This window comes from Dromaius novaehollandiae, chromosome 4, assembly GCF_036370855.1.
Source record: "Dromaius novaehollandiae isolate bDroNov1 chromosome 4, bDroNov1.hap1, whole genome shotgun sequence".
Lineage (NCBI taxonomy): Eukaryota > Metazoa > Chordata > Aves > Casuariiformes > Dromaiidae > Dromaius > Dromaius novaehollandiae.
Window position 1 is genome coordinate 41,822,399 of NC_088101.1, and position 24,281 is coordinate 41,846,679.

The 24,281-nt window shown below is 35.8% G+C and overlaps 1 protein-coding gene across 1 annotated transcript in view; it reads right to left on the reverse strand.

Moving 5' to 3' along the window:
* Positions 1–921: 921 nt before the first annotated feature.
* Positions 922–24,281, reverse strand: part of PDGFC (platelet derived growth factor C) — a 128,907-nt gene continuing 105,547 nt past the window's right edge. Inside the window, exons 4-6 of the mRNA XM_026120220.2 lie at positions 9,153–9,360; positions 3,345–3,562; positions 922–2,578 (exon numbers count right to left, since the gene is read on the reverse strand). Coding sequence (XP_025976005.1) covers positions 2,462–2,578; positions 3,345–3,562; positions 9,153–9,360 — 543 coding nt within the window. The 3' untranslated portion in view covers positions 922–2,461. The remainder of the gene's footprint in view (positions 2,579–3,344; positions 3,563–9,152; positions 9,361–24,281) is intronic.

Below are 24,281 nucleotides of genomic sequence, written 5' to 3' on the forward strand. Positions count from 1 at the left end.
TGCCGCCTATAGCAAGGAACTGAGAAGGAAACTGGTACAAGCACATCGGCAGGGAAGAAAGTTTGCCAAAAACAGAGGGGGCAATGGAAGAAATACCTGTGATTTTTGGAAAGCATTAACCTTCAGATCCACTGTCACCAAATATGTACCCCGAAATGTATGTCACATCATATTCCACTAGCAAGTCGACAGAGAGGATGAGACCTCATGTATTTCCCACAAGAGTAATGTATGTAATGGAATTACATTTTTCAATTCTTCTGAGGAATTATGGTGCCAGAGGCTGTTACTTCTCCTTCTAATGCAATTTGGTTTTTAAAAGCTCTTGATATCACAATGAAAGCATAATATTAATTCAAAAATAATATTATTGCATAATACCCTTTACTTTGGTCAAGGACTCAAATTTCAAGTAAACCAGGTTTCCGGTGTGACCACAATTCTGCATTCTGGTGCATGTTTTAATGTTCAGATTGGATAATTATATGCTGCATTTCCACCAGATATTTGCCCTATTCAGTAAGAAATTGAGGATTGGAAAAATATATCAGCTAAGATAGAATCAGATTTCACCTGAGAATTTTTCAAAATCACTGTCACAAAGTCATACCGACACCCAGAAGCATCCATATCAGAACTCATTTTCATGATGGAAACAATAACAGAAGATGTTTTTTCAACTTGACAGCTTCACATCCACACTATTTTGAATATTCTGAATGTTTGTATGAATACCATCATATTCCTTCTCTTTTTTTTTTCTCTCGGATTTACAGCTAAATAGAAATAACTAAGCAAATGGAAGCACAACTTTCACTCTTATAACTGACTTTCAGAATGATAAGTAGTGAATCACCCTCTCTACTTTTTTGTTATTGTATATTTATCACATATAAATATGCAATCACACCGAAACATTTCTTCTCCCAAAATTAGCCTTATTACTTTATTTGGTGATTCATTACAATCTGCAAATCCAATAGTCAAAAAATAAACTAGACATAATGTTAAAGCATTTTACAAGCAAAATACTTTACTGTTTCCTTTTCAATTTGCATAGGGTGGGATAAGTGTATTGGTTAAAGGATATAAAGTACAGAAGAAACAAAAACATAGTTCATAAAACTGTACTGAAGAGTGTTAAAATCCTGTGAGTCAACAGAATTTAAACAGATATAACCATCAATGGAAAACCATACACTTACAACATTAACAAGGCTACCTTTCCATGATCATGATGCATCATGAAGGCAGCAAGCCACTGAGCTTCTTTTCTTATGTTGTAGATCATCCTACTTCAAAGAAATTAAACAATTAAAAAAGCCAGAATGCATCTATCTATGGTCATTTTTTTCTACTGGAAAAAATGCCAGAATGGAGAGAGGAATTTTTTAATATCTACTTCTGAAACCATTTATAGTAATCTCTGTCTCTTATATTTTCATTATCATGGAGCTAGCAAGGTTAGACCTTCATCCACACATCTCTGTTTATTATTACTGTGTTTCCACATAAAAACCCATATTTTTTCACTGTCTAGCAACAAACTATCAAGCAACAACAATCCTTTCCCATAGTAACTTATGTTCCCATAGTAATCTATGTTCCTCCAACTGTATAGATCTGGCTTTAAAGTCTCACAAAACTAAAAAATATTTGATCTAGGTTGTAATAAAAAAGAATATTAAATACCTTTGGTAAAAATAGATATATTTAACAAGTTTAGAAAAGCAAATAGTTATATTGTCAAAAGGAGAGTATAAAAATGTACACGATAAAAAATAACAAACAACAACAACAAAAAATCATCAGCCATAGTAGTAAGAATAAAGGCGCTGTTCTTTTCAATGTTAGCTCATTCCATAGCTATTGTCCGGTCTTCCTTCTAAAAGGCAGGGGCTTTACTAGAACATATGGAAAAATTCCAGTCTTTCCTACCAGTATTAGGCAAATTATGCTTAATTCGGAGCAAGAGAGTCTGTTTTAAACCAAGTTTATAAAACAGAGAACGCTTCATTTAGAGTACATAGGAGTAGCTGAACACAGAAAGACATATTTCAGATGTTTTCAACAGAGGCAAGGTGTACTGGAGCTGTAGAAATGTGACAGCCAGCAGGATCAAGTCTCCATGATGTGAGCCTTCTGATTTTAGTTTTACTCCTAAATTATAAATCCATGTATTGTCAACAAAACTGTGGGGGACAAAAACAATACATACGTTTTAAATCCCTCATTGATGCCTTTCTCCAGTCCTTTCACTGGGCCTCCAAACAGAGCTGTTACACAACATATAATCCCAGTTTGGCTTCTCCTCTTTTTAGAGCTCACTGTAAATCCTGAAGATGGAAGATCCCCAAAGCAAACAACTGAGATTATAGAAGGAGATAATGCACAAGCCCCATAATAGAATCAGCCATTGATTGAATATGCTTTGCAAGAAAACATCACGCTTAAACCATATTTATCCTTCAGTATTCCCTTTGCACACACAGTCACACTCCTCATGGTGTTCCAAGGGCACATCTGTCAATGATTTATGCAATCCTCGTACACCAATCCTTGGCTTCAACTGGAGAACCTGAAGGAGAACAATCCAAGCATCAAGAGAACAGCAAGTGCATCGTTACACACCTAGACTATGAGCTAGACTGCTCTGGAATCAAATTGGAAGACAGGAAGCTTACTAAAAGAAACAAAACCCTTCTTCTTTTACTCCACCCAATAATTATTATTTTTTATTTCACCTCAAGGCCTTTCCAAATGTGAGTTTAACATGCTTAATAGGTATTTATTTTTAATCAAAGAGAGTCTTGCAGTTTCATCTTTTTACTTGTTTTCTTTAAGGACTAATGATATAGTTAACCCCATGGAATTACAAGATAACTCTTTAATAAATAATTTTAATTATGGACTTATAACAATGGAAATGGATATATCTCTTTCTTTATAAAGTTCATACCTGCTGTCAGAGAAACATTAACAAAGAGGTGTGATATGTCCAAACTCCACTAGTAAACAGATATCTCAGGAATGACTTAACAGTTCCATGGAAAGTCCACTCTCCACAGTGAGTCAGTACACAGCCAGTGCAGAAATACATTAGAAGCTATAGGGATACTATGAAACTTAAATATAAAATACCAACTCCCCTTCTGCTACTGTACAATATTTTAAAAAGGAAGATACTAAAATTTTAAGTAACACCTCAGTAAAGTGCTAAACAAAAAAATACAAGTCCAATATGTACAATTTTAAAACGTACTTTGGTACACTCATAGTAAAAACAAATTCTTGAGTTGTCTTTTAGTACTTGCAAATACGTAAATGTACGACAAAGTGCATACCTCATGGTATTTTTTGGTGACTTTTGTTGGTACGCATTGGCACTCATTGCAACTCTGATGACAACAGGCACAGTTTCCACCACAACGTTTAACCAGAAGACACAATGGCCAGAAGATGGTGTCAGTTCGCTTCAGCTCCTCCCTCAGGGACACTGAGAAGTTGCGAGGAGTACAGCTATACAGCCGTACCTCCTCCTTTAGAAGGTTCAGATCAACCACTGCAAAAAGACAAAAAAATGTGCTCTTCTGATTCATAATCAAACTTCACTGGTGGTGAACCAATGCTGTGGAACCCTTGAGGAAAGCTCATTTTTGTGCTAGTGGTACAGGTTCAGCCCAAAGGATAATATTGTCGTTATATGAATACTGTGAAACCTAAATTGAAAAATCCTTGTTTAGGAGTATTCACTATTTATTTTATAACTCTGGAAGAGCTGGTTCAAATTAAGCAAAGTAAGCTTTAGCTGCTATATTCTAGTAAATGTTTTACCATGTCAACCCTAATGGAGCTCCCTTTGTGCCACACTCATACTCTTGAGTTTGAGTGTTCCTATTCTGCATTAACTATGGACTGGACAAACACACACAGCAATTAAGAATCCCGCTAACCTCCAAACACATTTTGGAGTTCTTTTCCATAAAACATGACAACATTTCCCCCCTTGAAAATTCAAATAATGCTTTTTTTGCAAGGGAGATAAATAAAAAAAAAATACAATAAAAATAATCAAACCATTTATACTTAAGGGGGGAACTCATCGCTGTGGACAAATAACTTCTTGAAGTTAGCTCATTATCGGTGAATACTGATATACAGACCATATATAAGAGCGTAAGTATGTGCAGCTATAAAAGTCTTAGCATACTCCGTTTTTCACTGGTCCTGTCTTCCTTCACAGCAGTGCATATACGAATGTCTGTTGTTTCTCTTAGCTTCATTTTCACTTGATGTCTCTTAAATAAAGTCCAGTTTCTCTTTCTGAGTGTTTAACTCATCGAAGTGCAGGGTTAAAGATATTCATATTTAGCACCCATTTCCCCATAAAATGGTTCAGAACGCTGTATCACACTAGAGTTTGACTGTGCCAATGGTTGAACAGCTAGCTCAAGAAAAGATCAGAAATATGGAAAATTACTTCAGGCTCCCCTTAACCGAATCGCCAAGAAGTAAGAGGTCTTGAAATTCTTGAAATGAGAAAACTGGGAAAAACTGGGATTGGTTTGGTGAAAAACAGTGTAATTTCATTTCTTTCAGAGAAGCCAGGCTATACTGTCCATGATGTGGAATACTTTGCCTTAACCTTTTCTCTCCACTCCCACCACCAATAAGGAACAGAATTAATGTCTAATTCACAGCGGTATTCCTTCCTACTGGTTCATAGTACTTTATCTTCCTGAACAGAAAGCAAAGAAGAAAAGTTAATGTAATATGGCCTGAATGTAATAATGTAATAGGTCCTGAATAAAGCAGTACAGACCTTTAGACCAACTGTTTTTGAGCTGACTCAAGAAGAAACTGGGAACAAAAATATCTCACTGCAGTTTAAAAATCATATTAACCATTGATACATTACTTCACAAACCCTTTACATTAACTACTAGTAGTTTGTCGATAAAAAAAGCTATGAAATAAAGTTAAAATATGTTCTGATGCTCTGAATCATCCTCTAGAAAGGTACCTCTTTCCTCTCTTTAATATGTAAAGAGCCTCCAAAGGTTACTAAGGAGAACTTTAGCCTATTAAGACCAGCTACCTTCTCTCACTTCTATTTAAACATGTAAGAAATAAAGAGAATTTAGAAGCAGCACTTCCCTAAAGAAATGTTCACTAGTACTGTCCCAGGAGTGGATCTTTGGGCAATAGTTTAATTCCACAGTTCTCCAAACATTTCTTTTGCAAACCTTATCCGTATACTGGCATCCAAAAGTAAAGGTATATTGTTGTGAAGGGTCAGTTAAACACACTGAAGCCTTTTCTCTGCTTACATTTACAGTGAATGCCAAGCTGGGGCACTTCATTCCTTTACTATCAGGTTAACACAGGCTCCTAAATAAACAAGCTGATTTTTTAGAAGTGAGGAGTGTGTAATAACTCCAATGAAGTTACTGATAGGATGCCAGCCTGCCTCCCACACTGAAAGAGCATTCCCTGAAGAAAGCTGAGAAGGGAGCAGAAGAAAAGAGATACAAAACTTTTGGGGAGAGATTCACAGCGAGAAGTTAGAAATGATTTAAGCTCCTCTGGTCAGCTAATAGCTCCAGGCTGAGTCATTTAGAGGGTGGACATATCTACCTCCATTTATCAAGGACTGGACAGAAACTGAGTATACTTCTTTCTCCCATTACCTTTCGGGATATGGAATCAGTGATGAGTCTGAATGAGAATACAACACCTAAAACACAGTAAGACAAATGATAGTTCTGCTCATACTTTCTGCTGGTAGACTTCTACAGAGACTGAACGTGCTTGGCACAGTGAATTTCAGCAAGCTAAGCTTGTGTGTCCTAACATGATTTCTGCCTGTTCCTTCACCATGAGAAACTGAAAATAGAAGCTGGACACTGATGCCAAAGATACCACCTGCCTCTTCTAGCATGCCCAATTATCAGTGGAAGAGAGCTGACTACCTGGCATTCTGTTACTCTCTTATCTTCTGCCTACAGCCAACAGTAGAGGAATGCATCCATTTTTCTGTACTAGTTGTAGTTATGTCACAGAGAAAAGGACAGTGTACTTAAATGAGCAGTAAATGTGTTATACATTTTGTCACAAAACTGAAATGAATCTGAACTGAACCCCTCACACCTCCAGACCAAATTTTAAAAAGTTTGTGTAAAAGAACACACATTCAGCTCTTGGCAGATGTATTTAAGTGTGCCTTACTGTAACAACAAGTTTCAGGAGAGCTGAAAAACTGCATGTTTGGTTTCCATGCTTTACTGTGCACTAAGGTATATTGCTATTATACCTTTACATGAACCCTCACCCTATCTTATGTAATTCAATTTCATTAAAAGGTCTGTGGCAAATTTATCCAGTGCTTATATAATCACTTCTTTGAAGTGCGTGAATGAAGCTGTTATTTTTTCAAAGAATATCTGTCTGTCCAAAATTTATTTTAAGACACTGTGGGCACAAAGCTAGATGAGAGAATGTATATATTCCCTTAAAAGTGTTTACTTAACCACAATAAAAGGTTATGTGGATTTCCCAAGTGCACTGAGTTACAGTACCTGTTATAACGTGAACATTTAAACACTCTTTCAACTTGGCTTCCACTCATGTATCATGTTTGACACAACAGTCAAAGTTCTTTTGTTTAGCACTAGCTCAGGAAGAATGGAAGGTTCTGCGGTAGCATATAAATGAGAAACACTAAAATAAAAGTAAAGGGAGGAGGAAAAAAGGGAGAGTAAATGTAGACGCAGGTAAGTCTAAAGTAAAGTCTATTTCAATAGTGTGTCTTCATCAGCATATACAACTTAAATATTCCATGTTCACACCAGCCTGAAAGTAACTGCTCTCTCTAATTGGCATTATAACTGTTTAGCATCTTCTGGAACTTGTATTCAGTACCACGAGACTTCTCTTTCCCAAAACATTTTTCCAGTGAGAAAACTACTCTCAAAGACAGTGAAACAAATTATATCCTGGTTGAGACACCAGTATCTGGGCACAGACAGCAGAATGGTTTGGGTTCCTAAGAGTGTAACTCCGTGGAGATGTTCCTAGGAGTGTAACTTTCCTGCTGTCTCCTACAACAGGAAAGGGCTGTTACAAAACTGGTTTCCGTGCAATTTTTGAACTCCAAACAAGGAGTACAAAAGACGAAGTCACATATCTCTCTATATCCTAAAAGGATCTACTAAGTGCTATTGTTGGATTATGACTCTTTTATTCTTCTTAAGCAGACTTCAGAATATGGCCTAATGATTACTCATAGATTTCTGTGGGAAGGGATGGGATCAATTTTTTGCACTGCAACATATATTTTATTTTTAAGTATGTTTAATATTCTAAAAGCATTTAGGGCTAAATTTAGACATCAAAGCTTGCTGTTTCTTCTTTCCTGGCTAGAAGTTTTTAGAAGCATTTTATCCAGAGAAAACATCAGACACAGAAGGTCTGTGGAATTCAGGTTGTTAAATATAGTCTTTTTCATATGAATTATTAAGTAGAGGATAATATTCTTCTTTTTAATATATACTTTTAATTAGAGTTTCTTTTAATCTAGATATAAACTGACGCTTGCTCATGAATGTAGGGACATTAGTTTAGTTTTTGCACTGAAATATTGCAAAAACAAAACTGATCTAATTATAGAATCAAAGCATTTGGGAAAAAAAATCCACAACATTTTAGGGCATGCACTTCTCCAAAACAGTTCTTAAATAGGTTTTTAAATACAGCAAACATTCTGCTAAAAGCAACAATACAAAAAAAGTTTGCTTTCCCTAACTATTTAATAGACCTAACAGTTCATACTATGTCATCTCAAGTGGACGTATTTTCTGCCCCAGGCTATTACATTACACACTCAGTAATGCAGTCTGAGGGTGGTCTCTTTAAGATGAATGTGGCAATACTGTGATATGTTTATTCAGTGGAAAAATCTATTTCAGTATCTAATTAGAAGTCTTTAAAAGATTTACTGTGATAGTTTCTTTGGAAGATCTGTCTTGCAGGGAGTTGCTTTTGTCTATATAGATGTTATCCAACACCTGCATTTTAGTTTATGTAAAGTTCCATACATTACATTTTGTTTTTCTCTCTACTTAGTGTATGCTTATGGTATATATTTGGCAAATACGGAAACTCTTGAATTAGAAAAGTGTTAAATGACTATGTGAAAGACATGGTCCATTGCTGAAACCTTTTAAAGAAACTTCCTCCTCTTTAACTCTTGATTTAGTTGATGAGTACATTGCTGTAGGAACAGAGGTAGGATAGAAGCGTTCATTTTTAGGCTGTGATCCAAGGATCAGCTGTCAAAAACTGAAATTTGAGTTATGAAAGTTTTCATCTCTTCCCTTTCCTTGCTGATGTGATGATAATCTAGTTTACATTTGCCAACTGAGGACTCTATTCAGTTGCACTTGTATATCTTCATTTTCATGCTATGTGGTGGGAAAGGAAGGACGTATTGTCTGCATGCTATTCATCCACATGGAATCCATAAACATGAAATAGTGGACACCATCTGGAGGATATGTGGTGGAAAATGCATGAATGTCAAATTTAGTTGGAATAAAATGACTTGTTGAACAAGAAATAGCTCAACAAGTCTTGATATACATAATCTATTTTACATTTGATTAAGCTGACAACTGCATGATCAAATACCAGATATGCACACAAGGATTTCATGAGGTAGCACAGAATAGAAACATTTAGCTAACTGCTCTCAATTCACATGCTGCAGAGACTGCAAACATGCTAAGGAAATAAACTAATTGTTCACTTGATACAGTAGGTGTAAGAAATGACCTATGCTAATCAAAAACTAAGGTTGTTGCCTTCCGTAAAAAAGAAACCCACATGCCCTTCCACTCTGAAAATGAAGAGGTCCCAAGCTGCTGGCTTTCATTTTTTTCCTTTGTTACTTTATCCTACTAAATTCCTTTAAGTTTTGAGTTTAGTTACTGTCCTTTTTCAGAAAATACAACTGAAAACATCTAACGACAATGATCTCTAGCATATTCCATCCTTGGAACCAAAATAGAAGGTGAAGAAGGCTCATAATTACTGTTTCTTTGTCACGAAAACACCTGTAGAAAGCTGCAAGGTCAAACAGATGAGTAACTTACCTCTTGATTTTCTCCCATGAATATACGCCTTTCCAAGAAGTTGCCATGTTGGCCTGTACAAATCTTCCAAATCCAGTTGCCACCGATCTGGTTCAAGGTATCGGATAAGTTCTTCCACTGTACTAAATCCAGCAACAGCATTGTTTAATACATCTAATGGTAAAGCTGATGGGGGTAGCAATGACGGGCTAGGTGCTTCTGTGTGGTGCTGCAATCAAAGCCAAGAGAAGAGTACCAGTCAGAGTTTTAATGGATCTGCTTTGATGAAGTGTTGTACTTTATGAAGTTATACATAGCTGGGAAAGTTTATAAGTGGCTAGCTTGTTTCCAGTGTACAGTTTACCTAAGACAAATGACAAGAGCCAAAAAGTACTTAATTATTCTTCAGTGATAAAAGTAAACAAACTTCCACCAGACAGTCTTCCCACTTTTTACATTCCTAGTCTTAAAGATAGCATGCTACTATACCTGTTCTTTGAGGAAGTTCGCTAAGTGATGGACGACGTTGTGGAAACAGAACAAACAGTGATGTGAAAATATGGGCCTGTGACAAGCATTTACTCCCTCCAGAAACCTGAAGACAGACACATTTCACATGCTGCCTTTCCTATGAGGATCTGCCACAACCCTTTTGCTCTTGTTCTTGTCTTTTGACATAAAATACAAACATGCCCTAGCATAAAGACAAACAACTGCTCCTGTTCCCACCTATAGGTGAAAAAAAAACACTAGTTGTGTTTCACCGTGCTAAGAATTATGTTTCCAGTTAAACAACAATTAACAGAGTAATAACAACATCTGGCATTACTATAATTATTTCTCCCTTAAAAACCAATTATTTCCAAAGATATCAAAGCACTTAGATACTCAAACTGAGTACTGAAAAAGTCTATGTACTCTCCCACAATGCAGATATCACCAAGAAACTCTCATACATACAGGATCAGCGATACTCAGTTATACACAACTCTAACAAGGGGGACTGTTGCTTTTGCTTGCTCTTTACAACCTCTTTAAAACATACACATTGATTAATATTTTCAGAGGATTAAAAAAAGGCAGGAAGGGAAACCTTCCAACCCTAAGCAGGAAGTGCTGCTTCACTGTCCTAAGTTTCTTTAGACCTGTTAAAGGGAGGCATCACTACAGCCATTACGTCCACACTACTGCACTACAACAACTTGCCTGGGTCATGTAAGAAAGATAAAGAAAGATTTGACCTACTGCTGATTTAGGAGACAGGAAGGACAAAAAATCATGAACTTAAATACATAATGTTATATGCATCACTTCTTTCAAATGTGGTTCACATGAGATTTAAGGGAAAATTTATTCAATATGAGCATGGTCAAGACTTGGAACAGGCTGCCCAGCAAGGTTGCACAATCTCTACCCTTGGAGGTTTTCAAAATGCGACTGGATAAAGCCCTGAGCAGCATGGGCTGACCTCAGAGCTAACCCTGCTTTGAGAACGAATTTGAAATAGGCACCTCCTGAGGTCCCTTCCTGAATTTTCGTATGATCCTATGTTATTAAGAATGAAGGACTTGATACTACTCCAATAAGTGAACTAACATGCTGTTTGACCTTAGCTCTGTCACTTCTCTATGCAGTGCCTGTCAGTACTACACAACATGCGAACTGGGCAAAAAAGATCGCTCCTGCCTTTCTGTAGGTGACTAGTTTTATACCAGCACTATATTGTCCTGGGTATACTGACATACATACATACATACATATGTGAGCTTGTGTGCATGTGTACATATACACACATACACATACGCAGATAATTCCTCAGCAGACTTACTCAGGGTCAAAATGGCACTCTGTAATCTAATGTGAAGTGTAAACATACTTTCATTTTTTCCATCCATAACGTCAGATCGGTTGTATTTATTTACCCTTACAAAACAATCAGAGAAATAGATTGGTGAAAAATGTAACAGCTGTATAAAAAGAATTATTTAATAAAAGAGTTCTTGCAACACTACATACTAAATAGCAATTCCATAAGATATGCCTGTCATAGTAATATTTCATAACAATAATTATATTTTCCTTTTTGTGCTCTCAATTCTATTAAATATGTATTTTCGGTTTCAGCTAAGTCTGTGGTTGAAAGGGCAGCAAATGGAAGTAACCACCATGCCCTTCCTATTATTTGCTTCAAGCATTTTTCTCTGTCTTCAAGAAATACAGTCACTAGAACAATCTGTGCTGCTTTTTAACTGGGACCCTTGCAAGCATAAAATGAAACATAGGTCTAATCTGCTGGTACCATTAATTTCTGCACTATTTTCATCTTGCTATTCTAGCATCATTTTCAACAGTGAGTGAAGTACTTGTTCCCCATTCTTGATGAATGTGGATTTCACAAAGTTTACATATTTCTTTTCCTTTTCTCTCCAATGCCCATGTTAAAAAAAATAACATGCTGATCCATCTATTAGGTTATGATAATAAAGCAACATATTCTGGTCTATAATTTAAATATTTGCTCATAGCAAAACATGCTACTCAGCGAGTTTCAAAATAGTGCTATGAAACTATAATTCAGATGGCTAAAAAAAAATATTAACAAAATTTTTCTTCCTGTTTTTCTCCAGGATATTATATTTGTTAATAGTCACATTTCCTAGTTTGAAGGTGTAGCATTTTGCTAAGGTGAAAAACAAAATAAGGATCAAATGGCAGAACTAGTATATGAAGAAAATTTCATTTCCAGTATAATATACTTCAGCGTCTCACTTCTACTAGAATTTTCTGTTACCAATGAAATAGATTGATTCCAGATGAAAATCCATTGCTTTAGAATCTATATTTCACAGTTTAGAACACACATACTTAGCAATACATATATAGGAATTAATCTACCAATTTATGCTATTCTGGATTCAGTAGGCATTTGCCAGAGTTGGAAAGTCACGAGGAAATGGTGAATAATTGTGTTTAATGTTATCAAAAAGCAAATAAAAATTGTCATCACTTTCAAATTATTCTCGCAGCAAAATAAAACATTAAAAAAATCTAATTAAAAGAGAAAAATTGCACAACATTGAAGATGAACGTTTTAGAATACAGTAGTTAAGATTTTAAGATTAGGAATCTATTTCGCAATAATCTCTTAATTCAGTCAATTTAAATCACAGTGAGAATGTATCAAAGATTAAAGATAATTGATACAGTAAAGCTGCGAATGCTGTAATTTATATTTATTACATAATCACTCAAGGTCACTCAAAGTTTTTTGTATCTAGAAACAATGTTTGCACCTTCAGTAAAGTTTTATTTTTATTTTGGAAAGGATAACAGGAGAAATGACATAATGCAAGAAATAATAACTATCAAAGGAGCGTATCTTTTAGAACAAATCAATATAAAATTCAGCATAACTCTGAAATGTAGCATTGCAGCTGCAACTTCAAACAGCTATAATACTCTACTCAGATCAAGCTGTTTCCCTCTTATAATTCCTTCCAAATAATAAATAATCCCAGATAAAAACCCATTTGCTTAGAATTCCATCCGGACCTATTTCAAAATTCCTACACTGACCCGTGTCTTTCCCCTATGCCTGACAAAATGAATTTGTTGTCAAGCCACTCTGCGTAGTGCTACCAAGGTAAGAACGCAGGAGGTCTCAGAGTGGCAACTTCACCACAGAATGGCACTGTGAAGGCTTTACAGTAGGACCCCGATAAGCTTTATCCGTTATGCTAAGAAAATGCTGATGGAGACATTATAGAGGCTCTTACAATGAAGTAGCTAGCTGTCAACTGTACATCTACCTTATAGGTGCTGCCATCACCTATTTACTCCACAAAAGAATTACATCATGTCTCCCCTAACAGGTCAGCTAGCACATAATCAACCTTAGATATAACAGACATACCTTTATCTGACATGGGAGATGCAACCTAGGAGAGCAGACAGCTAAAGCAGATGGCTTTAGGGAGCAGCCATCCAAGACACCTTTCTTTACACAGACCAATTATTGGGAAGTGACGTTCTCCAAGCTTCTCCACAATGAGGGCATATGCACTCGGAATTGGATTACAGGCAAAAAGGTGCTGGCACAACCTGTGCATTTGGCTCACTGACTTCACTGGGCTGATGCATCAGGAATGAACGTGGTCCCAATGCTGCCAGTGAACTGGAGATACCAATAACATGATATAGATACTTTTCCTTAGAGAAGTACATCCTTGATTAATACCAATGTTGTGGCTTGAGACCACTGTTTCTTATTTTTTGCCCAAGGATGAATATTTTCCATCAAAAAAGGCTTGAAAAATACATCAGCAAGGTCTATATAATAATATGTTCCCTCTAGCAAACAAGACATTCTATGGTTTTTGTTTTTGTGTCCAGGAAACAAATTTCAATTTATTCTAATATGAATAAACATGTTTAAAAACAAGATAGAGCCAAACAATTGTATCTTTATTGTTACTAAAAACAATTCAGGATGAAAACCAAAAACCAGAGTAGAAAATGTAGGCCCTCAGCTGCCCTGTGGAACAGCCGAGAATGACAATCAGTGTTGGAGCAAACACAATTTTCAGTAGGTCTGTTAATATTGTATTTCCATGTGTGTACTTGATTCTATTAAGAAGAATACCTTATAGAAATTCCCTAAGGCATTGACAAATGTGAGAGAGGCAAATAAACCAAAGTTAGGCAACGGGTCAAGATATTGGCTTGCAAGAAAGGAAGGAAATAAGGTTAAGACTGACGTTACAAAATTATCCAGATCTGAAAGTTATACATAACAACAGTACTCCAGTAGATTAATCAAAGCTATTCCATCTAGCCTGTCTCCCAAAGAGGAAAGGGTATGACACTGCTGCACCTGGAAAAGAAGGCAGCCATTTCTAAAGCATAAGTCTGAGTAAAAACTGCAACAACTGAATTTGAAATTACCTATTTGAAGCTGAGACCTAAAGGATGATTTAGTGTGTAGCCTAACTTTGAAGACTTGTGATTAATTTCTTGTTTTGCCGCATACCTCCTGCGTGACTCTGAGCATATTATTTAGGCCACGGCTTCATGGTATAAACCATCTGGCAGCAGCATCCCCTCGTTGTGCCAACGTGACTGTGTTCATGGTTGCATCATAAACAAGAACTAATCTGGCTAAAAAAGAACACTTCTCATCTCTATTTTTCTTTAACCACAAGCTTATTCACAGCGCAGACCTCCAACAGCTAAGTCATCGCAACCAAAAGAGCAGTGGCCAATAACACAAATATTTTAGATTCACTCTGGCATCAGGAGTTTCATATCATGGAAGTTTGTATTGCAGCCTTATCACATCTGTAAAATGAGGATAATAGCACTCCCCCAATCTCACAATCTCCATGACAGAATGAACACAATAAATAATTCTTAGGTACTTATTGTTTTTTCGAAGAATCCAGAAGGGTAAACTTTGCATATGAGATTGCATGTTATAAACCTACCCCTTCTACCACTATCAGTCAGTTCTTTACTTACACAGAACCTCTATACTTGCTCTACAGGCAAACAATTAAAAATAAAACAGCATTCACCTTGCACCTACACAAGATCAGCTCTTAAGCATCATTATGATTTAAGTAAAGCCTTCCTTTTGCTTCTATCTCATAGGATAGGACTGGTAGGGTACCGAGAGCCTCTTCTGGTTAAAGGAAAGGAAAGAAGTAATTTTGTTAGTTTGCTGCAGTCAGCAGTGAGGAATCTCATGTTTAATAATGCAATCACAGAGTTAAGCCTGGAACAACAAAAACAAGTGAGTCAGATACTTGGCGTGATGTGACATTTACAAGTGGAATAATACGTTTTTTAAAAAAAATTCCTCTACCCCAAAAGAAAGCCCAATTTTTTCACTCCTTGTCTTGAAGAAAACATTGTCAAAAAGTTTCTGAGTGAAAGCCCACTCATCAGTAGGCATAATTTGGAGAAAATATTAAACATCAATATAATTTAATCAGACTAGAAGGGATGCTATAGAAAAGAAAAACTCAAAGACACATCTCCCTCTTGAAAATGCAGCTAGGACCACTACACTGAAAGAAATTACATATATTTGTTCCAGTGGAATATCCTTATAGGATTTTATTACTGTTGTTGTTATTATTATTGTTATAAAAGAACACTCTGAGCCCTGCTTAGATTTAGAGATATGCTATTGAAACTAAAAGTAAATGCACACTCTTGTAACACTCACAATACAGAAAGCCTGTTTTCTTCCTTCATATTCACAGGTAACGCTCCTATTAGTGTCATTAGAAGCTACGCAAGAGAACAAATATCTATCTCAAAAACAACTTTCCCTGAGGACATAGAATTTTCTTGGCAATAACAACAGTTCTTCTCTCCCATATATAGATGCAGTAAGGATTCTGAAAAGCATCTAGAAATTCATACCTACTTGAAATGGACATTTTTTTTAAACTTTTGCTTGCTCACACATAGGTAGTACAGAAAAGCTAACTCATTTGTGAAAGTGTCTCACCTGTAAAGATTCATAGTCTCTGCGTTGCATGTAAGAATAAACCTGAATCAGCACTACGCAAAATGTTAGTCCTGTCCAAGTAGAAATCTAGAAGGAGGTGAAAGGAGCTGCAGTAGGGCCTGCGGGCAGCCACCTAAGGAAGCAAGCCAAGTTCTGGGATCATCCTGTTGTGCCTCCAGCAAAGAAATGAAAAAAAGGAGGAGAAAAGGCAGATAATCAGTTTAGACTGCCAAAGCCATGGAATAAGGCAAGCATGTTTATTTCTGTGTGATGGAGAGGTAAGCCAGGAAGGCTGATGCAGGTTCCTCCACTGCAGTATTTCTTACCTCTTTTGCTGAAGTTGCTATCACAACAGCAAGGATGGCTGAATGAGACACACAGCAGCTCCAGGGCTACTAAGTACATAGCTTGATGAACTAAACTTCAGTTGCACTAAAGAAAATAGGCATCCAGTTCAGCTATCCTCACACAAGGGATGCAACTTTTGGCAGACAAATGACAGACAAGTAGGGGTAGCAACCCTCTCCAATTTAGTCAGCCACTATACATGAGACTGAAAGCAGGATGAGAGCCCCCTCTTCCCTTACTGTGCCTCCAGCTTTCTGCCTTTGCTAAGCTCCTCAATCTGTCTGTTCTTACGGTGTGCTGCCAACACTTATCAAAACTTGTCCGGCTTCCCTTCGTATGTATGCAAGGCTTTCTTTTTATCTCGCATTAAAGACAGGGTCTGAGATGGCTTTCCAAATTCTATATGAGCAGTTTCTTAAGGCACTGACACAGAGCCTCACTTCTCCAATTGTGCATCATTTCTATTCTCCTTTCCTTAACCCCAAAGAGGAGAAAGATCACATAAGAAAGTGTATACCTTACTTCCTTTCTGTCTTTGCTTGTAACCAATGCAAATTTTTACTAATAAAGTTGCATGTTACCTGGAAAGCACACTGGGGAGGTGGGGGGGAAGGGGGCAAGAGGAGAGGACCACAGGGACAGACAGACCTAGCCTAGCCAACTTAGCCTTCCCTATGATCTACCACCAGACTGCTAGCCAGAAGCCTTAGGAAGGAATAAAAATGTAAAAGTATTGTTGGGAGAAGCCTAACATTACCTCAGGTTCTCTTAAAGTTTTGAGATGAAATATATTTGAAAAAGTGCTAAATGTTCCCCCAGATAGAGGCTTTGTGCAGTACACAGCAAGGGTACAGGATTCCAATTCTGCTGGAAACAGCTGGGAGATGCTCTCAAGGAAATTAGTAGTAGGAAAAGAGCTCAGGATGCCAGTGATGGTCAGATTTCTCCCTGCCAAACACATCTTTTTGCCTGAAGTCTGTGCATCCCAACATCCTTTGAAATACACAGGATAGGATGTAAGAACCACTCATGTCCAGCCAAAGATGACAGATATCTAGAACACGTTCCTAAGCTCTTGAATACATCATCGATAGCAATGATCTCTAGAAGAAATTTTAAAAATACATTAGTGATCTGGATAATTCTTTTCATAAATTAGTGGTCTATAATCCTTGTTTTAAATATATGTGTGTGTGCATGCGTGTGTACATTTATATATATATGCACACAGCTTTTTCCTGTGATCATACATACCAGCAACAAGCCACAGTCATTTATTTTGAAGGCAAAAAGAAGAAAACTAATGCTCACGCTACTTTATTCTTATATGAATACTTTATTATTAATACACTTCATTGTAGTACTTGCAGTGTTTTCTATTTTCTAGGAAATATGTACACGTTTACAAGTATCTTTATTGGATGTAGCTGCATAGAATCACTAAATTTTTCAGTGTACCTAGTAAGTCTCAACAAAGCAGCATGCAGTAGTTCATTAAGAATTCATAAGCACCACAAAATGACCAAATTTCTCTCTCTCATCCTCTAGTGAAAGTATTCTTTATTCTACGAAATGATAGTCATTCTTAAATTCTTTTGGGCATGAACTTTTAATCACTGATTTATTCTTTCTTCTAATTAAGGAGAAGAGAGGAGGTATAAAGAATTCTGCTTGAGAGCTGCATTGCCAGCATTGCAAGCAACTGCAGAGGTACCAAATCGTGAAGCATACAACCCCTGCAACCCGTAAAGCTTGCAGATTAAGCCTGCTAGTTCCAAGAGGAGTCAAGTTTTGATGCCTTTCTATCTTTTCCATGTTTTCTTTTTTTTGCTTACATTAGGGATTTGTGGCTACAGTACTGAACGATAAAAGATTCTAAATAGAAGACAAAGAAGTTCATGACTGTTAATGACTCAGACATACTCTGTGGCCAAACACTCAGCCATATGTTGAAGGCAGTTCCTGAAGTACTTAGCTGAACAGGGAGCACTTAAGCAAACACTTAGTGCTGTACTGAATCAGGCCTAAAAGTACAGAACCAATTATGTCATAATATTAATCTCCTTTATATCAAAATAGTTTCAAAGTAGTTAAATGAATGTTATTTTTTTTATCTGGAGTCTTTTCCTCAAATAATTTGTCATTTTTATTGTTTTCAGATTACTGTGGATATGCAAACTAATTTTCAGTACATAATCCTTGGTTTTTGGTTCCTATAAAAACATGTTTGCATAAGGTAATATCTAAACTAAAACTTCTTTCAAAACCTTATTTTTTAGTAATCACTATCTGCTTGTTTACAAGTCTTCCTTTTTTAAATGAGACTTTAAATGAATTTTACGGTGAATTCTCCCATTCCATATGCACGTAGAAAGCCAGAAGAAAAAGTAAGTCTACCTTTTGTAACACAGTAACAACTGCAAAACATTGTTTTCTGAACTTCAGAAAGACTTGCATTTTAACATTCTCAAACCAAACATACAATGCATTTAAAACTAATTCTGACAAAGAAATTATGAACTCCATGTCTGATAGCATTTTCTTTACATTCACTTTTTTTTTTTCTTAACTAATTAACAGGTGCAATGAATCACTTCAATGTAGGGAAGGTGTGAGGGAACGCATGCCCTTCATAAGGCTAAAAAGTTCGGCTGAATCACTTGTAGCAGACTTTGTTAGCTTTGAGAAAGCTTCTGCTTTGAGAAACTTCTGTTCATGACATTGGGCTAACTACTTACAACACATGGTGTTCGCAACTCCTGGATGCTAAACGAAGACTCATTTTTTAAAACACAAAGTATTTTCCTGAATAGTAACCGTCATCCCCACCTTTGCACCTTCCTATTAACTCTTCCTTACTACAGAAACTAATTCTCTTAGTTTCTAAGGACCCATATAATCTAGCCTCTGCCTCTCTATCATCTCTCATCATTACAAAGGCCATCTCCAGTCTCATATCTGCCTCCAGTGTAGAAGTCTATTGATTACTTGTTAAAATTTCCAACAAATATGATGTTTTCTGCTCATACTGCTCTCACTGTTAGACCTAAACTATAACTCCACAGAGACCTTTCCAGAACTACTTCAAGGCTTTCTGTATACATCCGCCTTTATATACATATCTATATATATATATATCTCAACTATAAACTCTTTAGTAATTACCTATCTTTTTTTTGTGCTTGAAAGGTGATTAAGACAGTACGGTACTTCTTACTGCTGTAACAGTTTACAATAGTAATAACAATTTGCAGTAATATATTCTTTCATGGACATACATACATACTTGTACGCATGTAAGAGCAGATATCTCACAGAGGAATGTTTTTCAAACACTGGAATAAAGAAACCTTTTACCTTCATCTTGTGAATGTAAATACAAATGCAAAGATGTGTATGGTCAATAAAGAAGATGAATAAGTATCATTATACACCCTACTTCAAGACTCAGTTCTATTGGATGAATCAGTTTATTTCCTCTTTAAACTTAGTACATTAGCATTGCTACTTTAAAAAAAAATAAAAGATATTTTCTGGAATGTTCTATTTTGATGAATGTCACACTTGTTATTCCCTTCTAGAATGGAAATCTTATAAGAAATTATATATCAAATACTTGGTTGCTATAGATGAGAGCACAAGCCTGAGAGAGCAAGACACAGAGAGCAAGAGAGAGACAGAAGTTCTCTTCTCAATACTTATAATGAGATCCTATTAAATCCTTTTTTTTTTTTTTTTTTATAGTCCAGACCAAAAGTCAAATTTAGTGTAGAGGTCCCTAGCTTAAAAATTTAACTGAACTTTAGCTGAAAGGCAGAACCAAATGAATCCCAACACAGATCAACTTGTTTTATTGAAACTTTGATACAATATAAAGTCCTGCATATGTATCTGTTCTAGCTTTTACTCCAGTTAAGAGAAGGATTTGCAACAGCACAATCTAAATTATGTTTAAAATGTGAAATTCTCATCTAAAAGGAGAAATACACCAGCCTATCACTGGGAAGCAGTAACGCAAAAGCTTAGGTGCACCAATGAGTCAATGCAAAAAACATCCCTGCAACCACAGGACTTCAGTGAACATGTACACATGGTACTGGGAATGTTTGCTCAAAGCTTATTGTAAAGTAGGTACCATGATTATTAATCACCTCATTTATACACACATCTAAAATTCATATAAAAGCCACATTTGTATCAGCTACATTTATGATTTACAAAAGGATTTTTTTTTCTGTTCTGTATACAAACCTCTAGTTCTTACTTGATGAACAGTATTTTATAAAGAATAAACAGCCAACATAATTGCAGCTGCTCTGCACAAAAAAAGGTTTTGTACATTCTTCTACAACAGGGGATGTGATCAGCCATAAAGGACATAATATCTGCAGATTTTTTCTTTTTAATTACTCATTTAAGTCAAAATATGTGAATTCTTATAAAAAGCTAAACTGAATAGAACAGCAAGTGTCTGGAGTCAGGGAATGAACTGCTCTTTTAAGTTTCCTCCAGGTATTAGAAATGGGTAGCTGCTGTTAACAAATTGTTTACATATCCCAGTAGGTTCATAGGAGGTTCATCAAACATTAAACATTAGAAACGACTATAATGGGAAGTGTATTTGGCATGGATAATGAAAATGACTTCTACAGTATATGCAATTTTAAATCGATATTTCAATATACATGCTAAATTGCATTCATTATAGGTTTCTGTGCATTTCATACGACAAGAAAAGGGACACACCCAACATTCCTGTACAGCAGACACTGCAAATCAGAGCTTGCCTTGCCTTGAAGGTAGAAAGTCCTTGAACAAAACAGTACTTTGTAAGAAAAGAGCCTCAGCTCTGCAGTGCTGTATCATTTCATAGTGTCATCAAATATGTTAGAAATTGACTGTATTTTAAGATTCATGAAGAAAAATAATCTGTATTTTGTCACATTTAAACTTATTTTAGATATAACATGCACATCATAAGCTCAAAAGCATGATATGACTACAAAGCATGACTATGACTACATTACTCATGTAAAGATTTTCAAACTGTCTGAACAAGCCAGACATCTAATCTGTGAGCTACCTTTGAGAGCCCTATACCTACTAGCCATAATGCTGTTCTGACATATCCTTTATGCCTAGCTGTATCACTTTTACCTACATATTTTCCACTATCCGTATCTCTTAATTCCCATCTCATGCTACCTCATTATGCATATTATATATGATTACACAATAACTAAAAGGCAAAATGAATTGGAAAAGTATGATTAATAAGAGAAATTTAAGAAAAATGTATTCCAAAGACACTTGCATTCAGGAATAAAAAATTAAAAGCATAAATACAAAGTAAGTAGATCAGCACAAGTCCTGAAGCAGAAGAAACATGGTTATAGTGAATGGGAGAAAAACGTGGTGCTGCTGGGAGAAAGGTAAATCTCAGAGATATATTCATAACAGCACCATAATGTGATACTACTGAGCTGCCAGAAAGGTCTTGGCTGAAATACAGTGTTCGGTTGCATCTCCGGCACTTGTAAGAAACAGGCAGACAGAGAGAGACCATTCAGAGGAAAAAAACAAGAAGAAAAAGAAAACATGAACTATGATAAAAGATTTAGTGATACAAATTTATTTAATCTAGAAGAGACCAGATCAACAGGAGATGTGATAACAGATGTGTTGTAGAGCATCAGATTATCAGCTGTTCCCCAAGTCCATCAGCAACAGGACGAAAAATATTCGGCACAATTTATTGCCAGGAAGATTTATGTTACACATTAGAAAAAAGTTTCTAACTATGTAAAGCAGTGCAAAAGATTATCAAGAAATCTTTGTCCATGGACTTAAACAGTTACGAATATCAAGCAAGGATGGAAAATTCTGAATACTAGAAATAAATTAATTCTAAAATTTGCCCCATTGACTAGCTATATCCCCAATTCTTCTGTATGAATAATCAAGCTCTAACACACTTTTTTCCTCAGAGATTATTTCTTCATTTGTAGATTTTAACCCTTCGGATTTATTACACTGATGCTGTAACAAAAAGCAATGACTGCATGCCTGTCTATTTAAATGTAGAATATGTGGGTTTTTTTTTTTTTTCTAATTGCATGTTAACCCACAATCCCTTACTCACATAAGTATATGGAAGTTAATGAAACTACTTCCTATTCCGGACTCAATTTAGCTACTTTCTCTTGAAGAAAACTAAGGAGTCATAGCTTATCTCCAAGACTTTGGAAGAACATATTTTTAATAAGAGTTGGGATTGGGGAGCTGGAGAAGCTCCTTTGCCAGTATAATTTATAATTTCTTTGACGCATCAAAATACCATGTAATCTGACTCATTTTAGGAAAGGTTTTAGCATCAGCTATAAAATAAAAGTAGAAGCATTTCTGCTCATCTCTACTTTTTCAGTCAGAATGGCTGCTATTTAAAAAGGATGCTTCAAAGTTAGTTTGCAAGCAGGCTACTTCATTCTATTTTGAATAGCTCCCATGAGATTTTGAATGATTTGTGCTGCTTATAGCATAAGCAAATGCATTAAATTAGAATATGTTAAATTTTAAGGCACAATTACAAGTAACTGCCTCAATCTGACCCTTGCTGTCATTAAAAAAAATCATTAAAACCGATAGTCTAATTATTTTTATTATAATGCATAAATGTGTTTCCCTTTGTACGTGCAATTCCTTTCCATCCCTCTTGACACATAATAAAAAAATAAAAAAGGCAAGATGACATCTTACCCATAATAAACCTACAGCATTAACAAATCCATTATGTTGTACAGCAAAATCTCATTCTCCTGAAGATTGCTAGCAAATCAATCAATTTCCATTAAGACTGTAAAAGATCTGGTTAGAACAGTGTTACTGTCTATAGATGTGCCCAAATTGTCTCTAACTGATCTGGTCAACTAGATCAAGTCTCTTAATTCTTTAAAAAATTAAGTTAATCAGAGCATGTTAGCATAGTATGAGTAAAGGTTGCACACACTATAAATAGGAATCATGGAAAAAAATGATGCTCACTTATGTGCTCAGTCATGCAGTTTATTTTCCTTATAACGTTTTAGAAGTCTATTTAGTTATTGATTATGGTCCCAAACGTGCAACCAAAACTACTGGCACCATCACATTGACTTGAAGGGATTTCAATCTGGATGACACAGTTGCATCTCCTTTCAAATTATTCCTCTACTCTTTCACATTCATCATACTTTAAAACTACAAACTGTCACCTGCAAAAGAAAGCAAGTGCCACACACTGAAGCAGCACTAATCTTAACCCATTTAGAGCAATGTTGCACCTTATCATCATTTAAGCAAGGGAAGTTTTTTATTTCAAAGGCATAGTTTTAAGAAGAGTTCTATAGTCTTCTGCAGAGCCACTGTTCATTCGATTTCACACGTGCCCTTCTTATAAAATGGTTATTAAAGTCCGCTTGAAAATGAATATTTACACACTGAAACATACTTTTCTGCTTTTATTTTTGCTGGAGTTTATTTATACTCAAAAATATTTTCTTGCTCAGCTTTTCTGTTCACTGATTCAGGAATTCTTGCTGTTTCTGATGATTTCATGTAGAATATATAGATCTAGTTACAGAACGCACATCAAAAACTGTGGTTTTCTAAGCTTTGATTAATTGTGGTTTCATGTGGTTTCATCACAATCTAGAAAGTGGTTAGATGTGGGTGTTTTTTTTCTTTTTTTTTTATCAGTTTAAGTAATGAGTCAAAGTGAGATATTGGTTCCACCTGAATTTTCCAGGACTGTAAAAAATCTGATTCTCTGTAAACAGAAGGCATTGTTTTCATTCTGCTGAACCCAACATTACACAAATGCAATTATTTATTGCATTAGCCTACCAGACAAAGATTTTAGCTAACTGCAAGTTTATCCTTTGAACATGACAGCAAGTGTGCTTCAAAACCATATGATGATAAAGAACAAACCCCATTCTCTGCAAGTGTCATTTGAATGCTTGACAAAACAGTTTCAGAAATAAGCCAAATACATTAAACTGATATTAAAAAGGCATTATCTTCTTATTTACAAGCACACTGAGTATATACCTTAGTATATACCCATTTATCCTGTGACAGGCATTCCAATCCGAAAACGAATGAGAAACTAATTGTGAAAGCTTTCCATACCAAAAATGAAATGCAATTGAGATGTACTGCATAAATCAAACTTAGGAAGCAACAGCAACAATTGTTTTACGCAGCATATTTTTTGGTTTTTTGGTTTTCATTTTTTTAATTAAAAA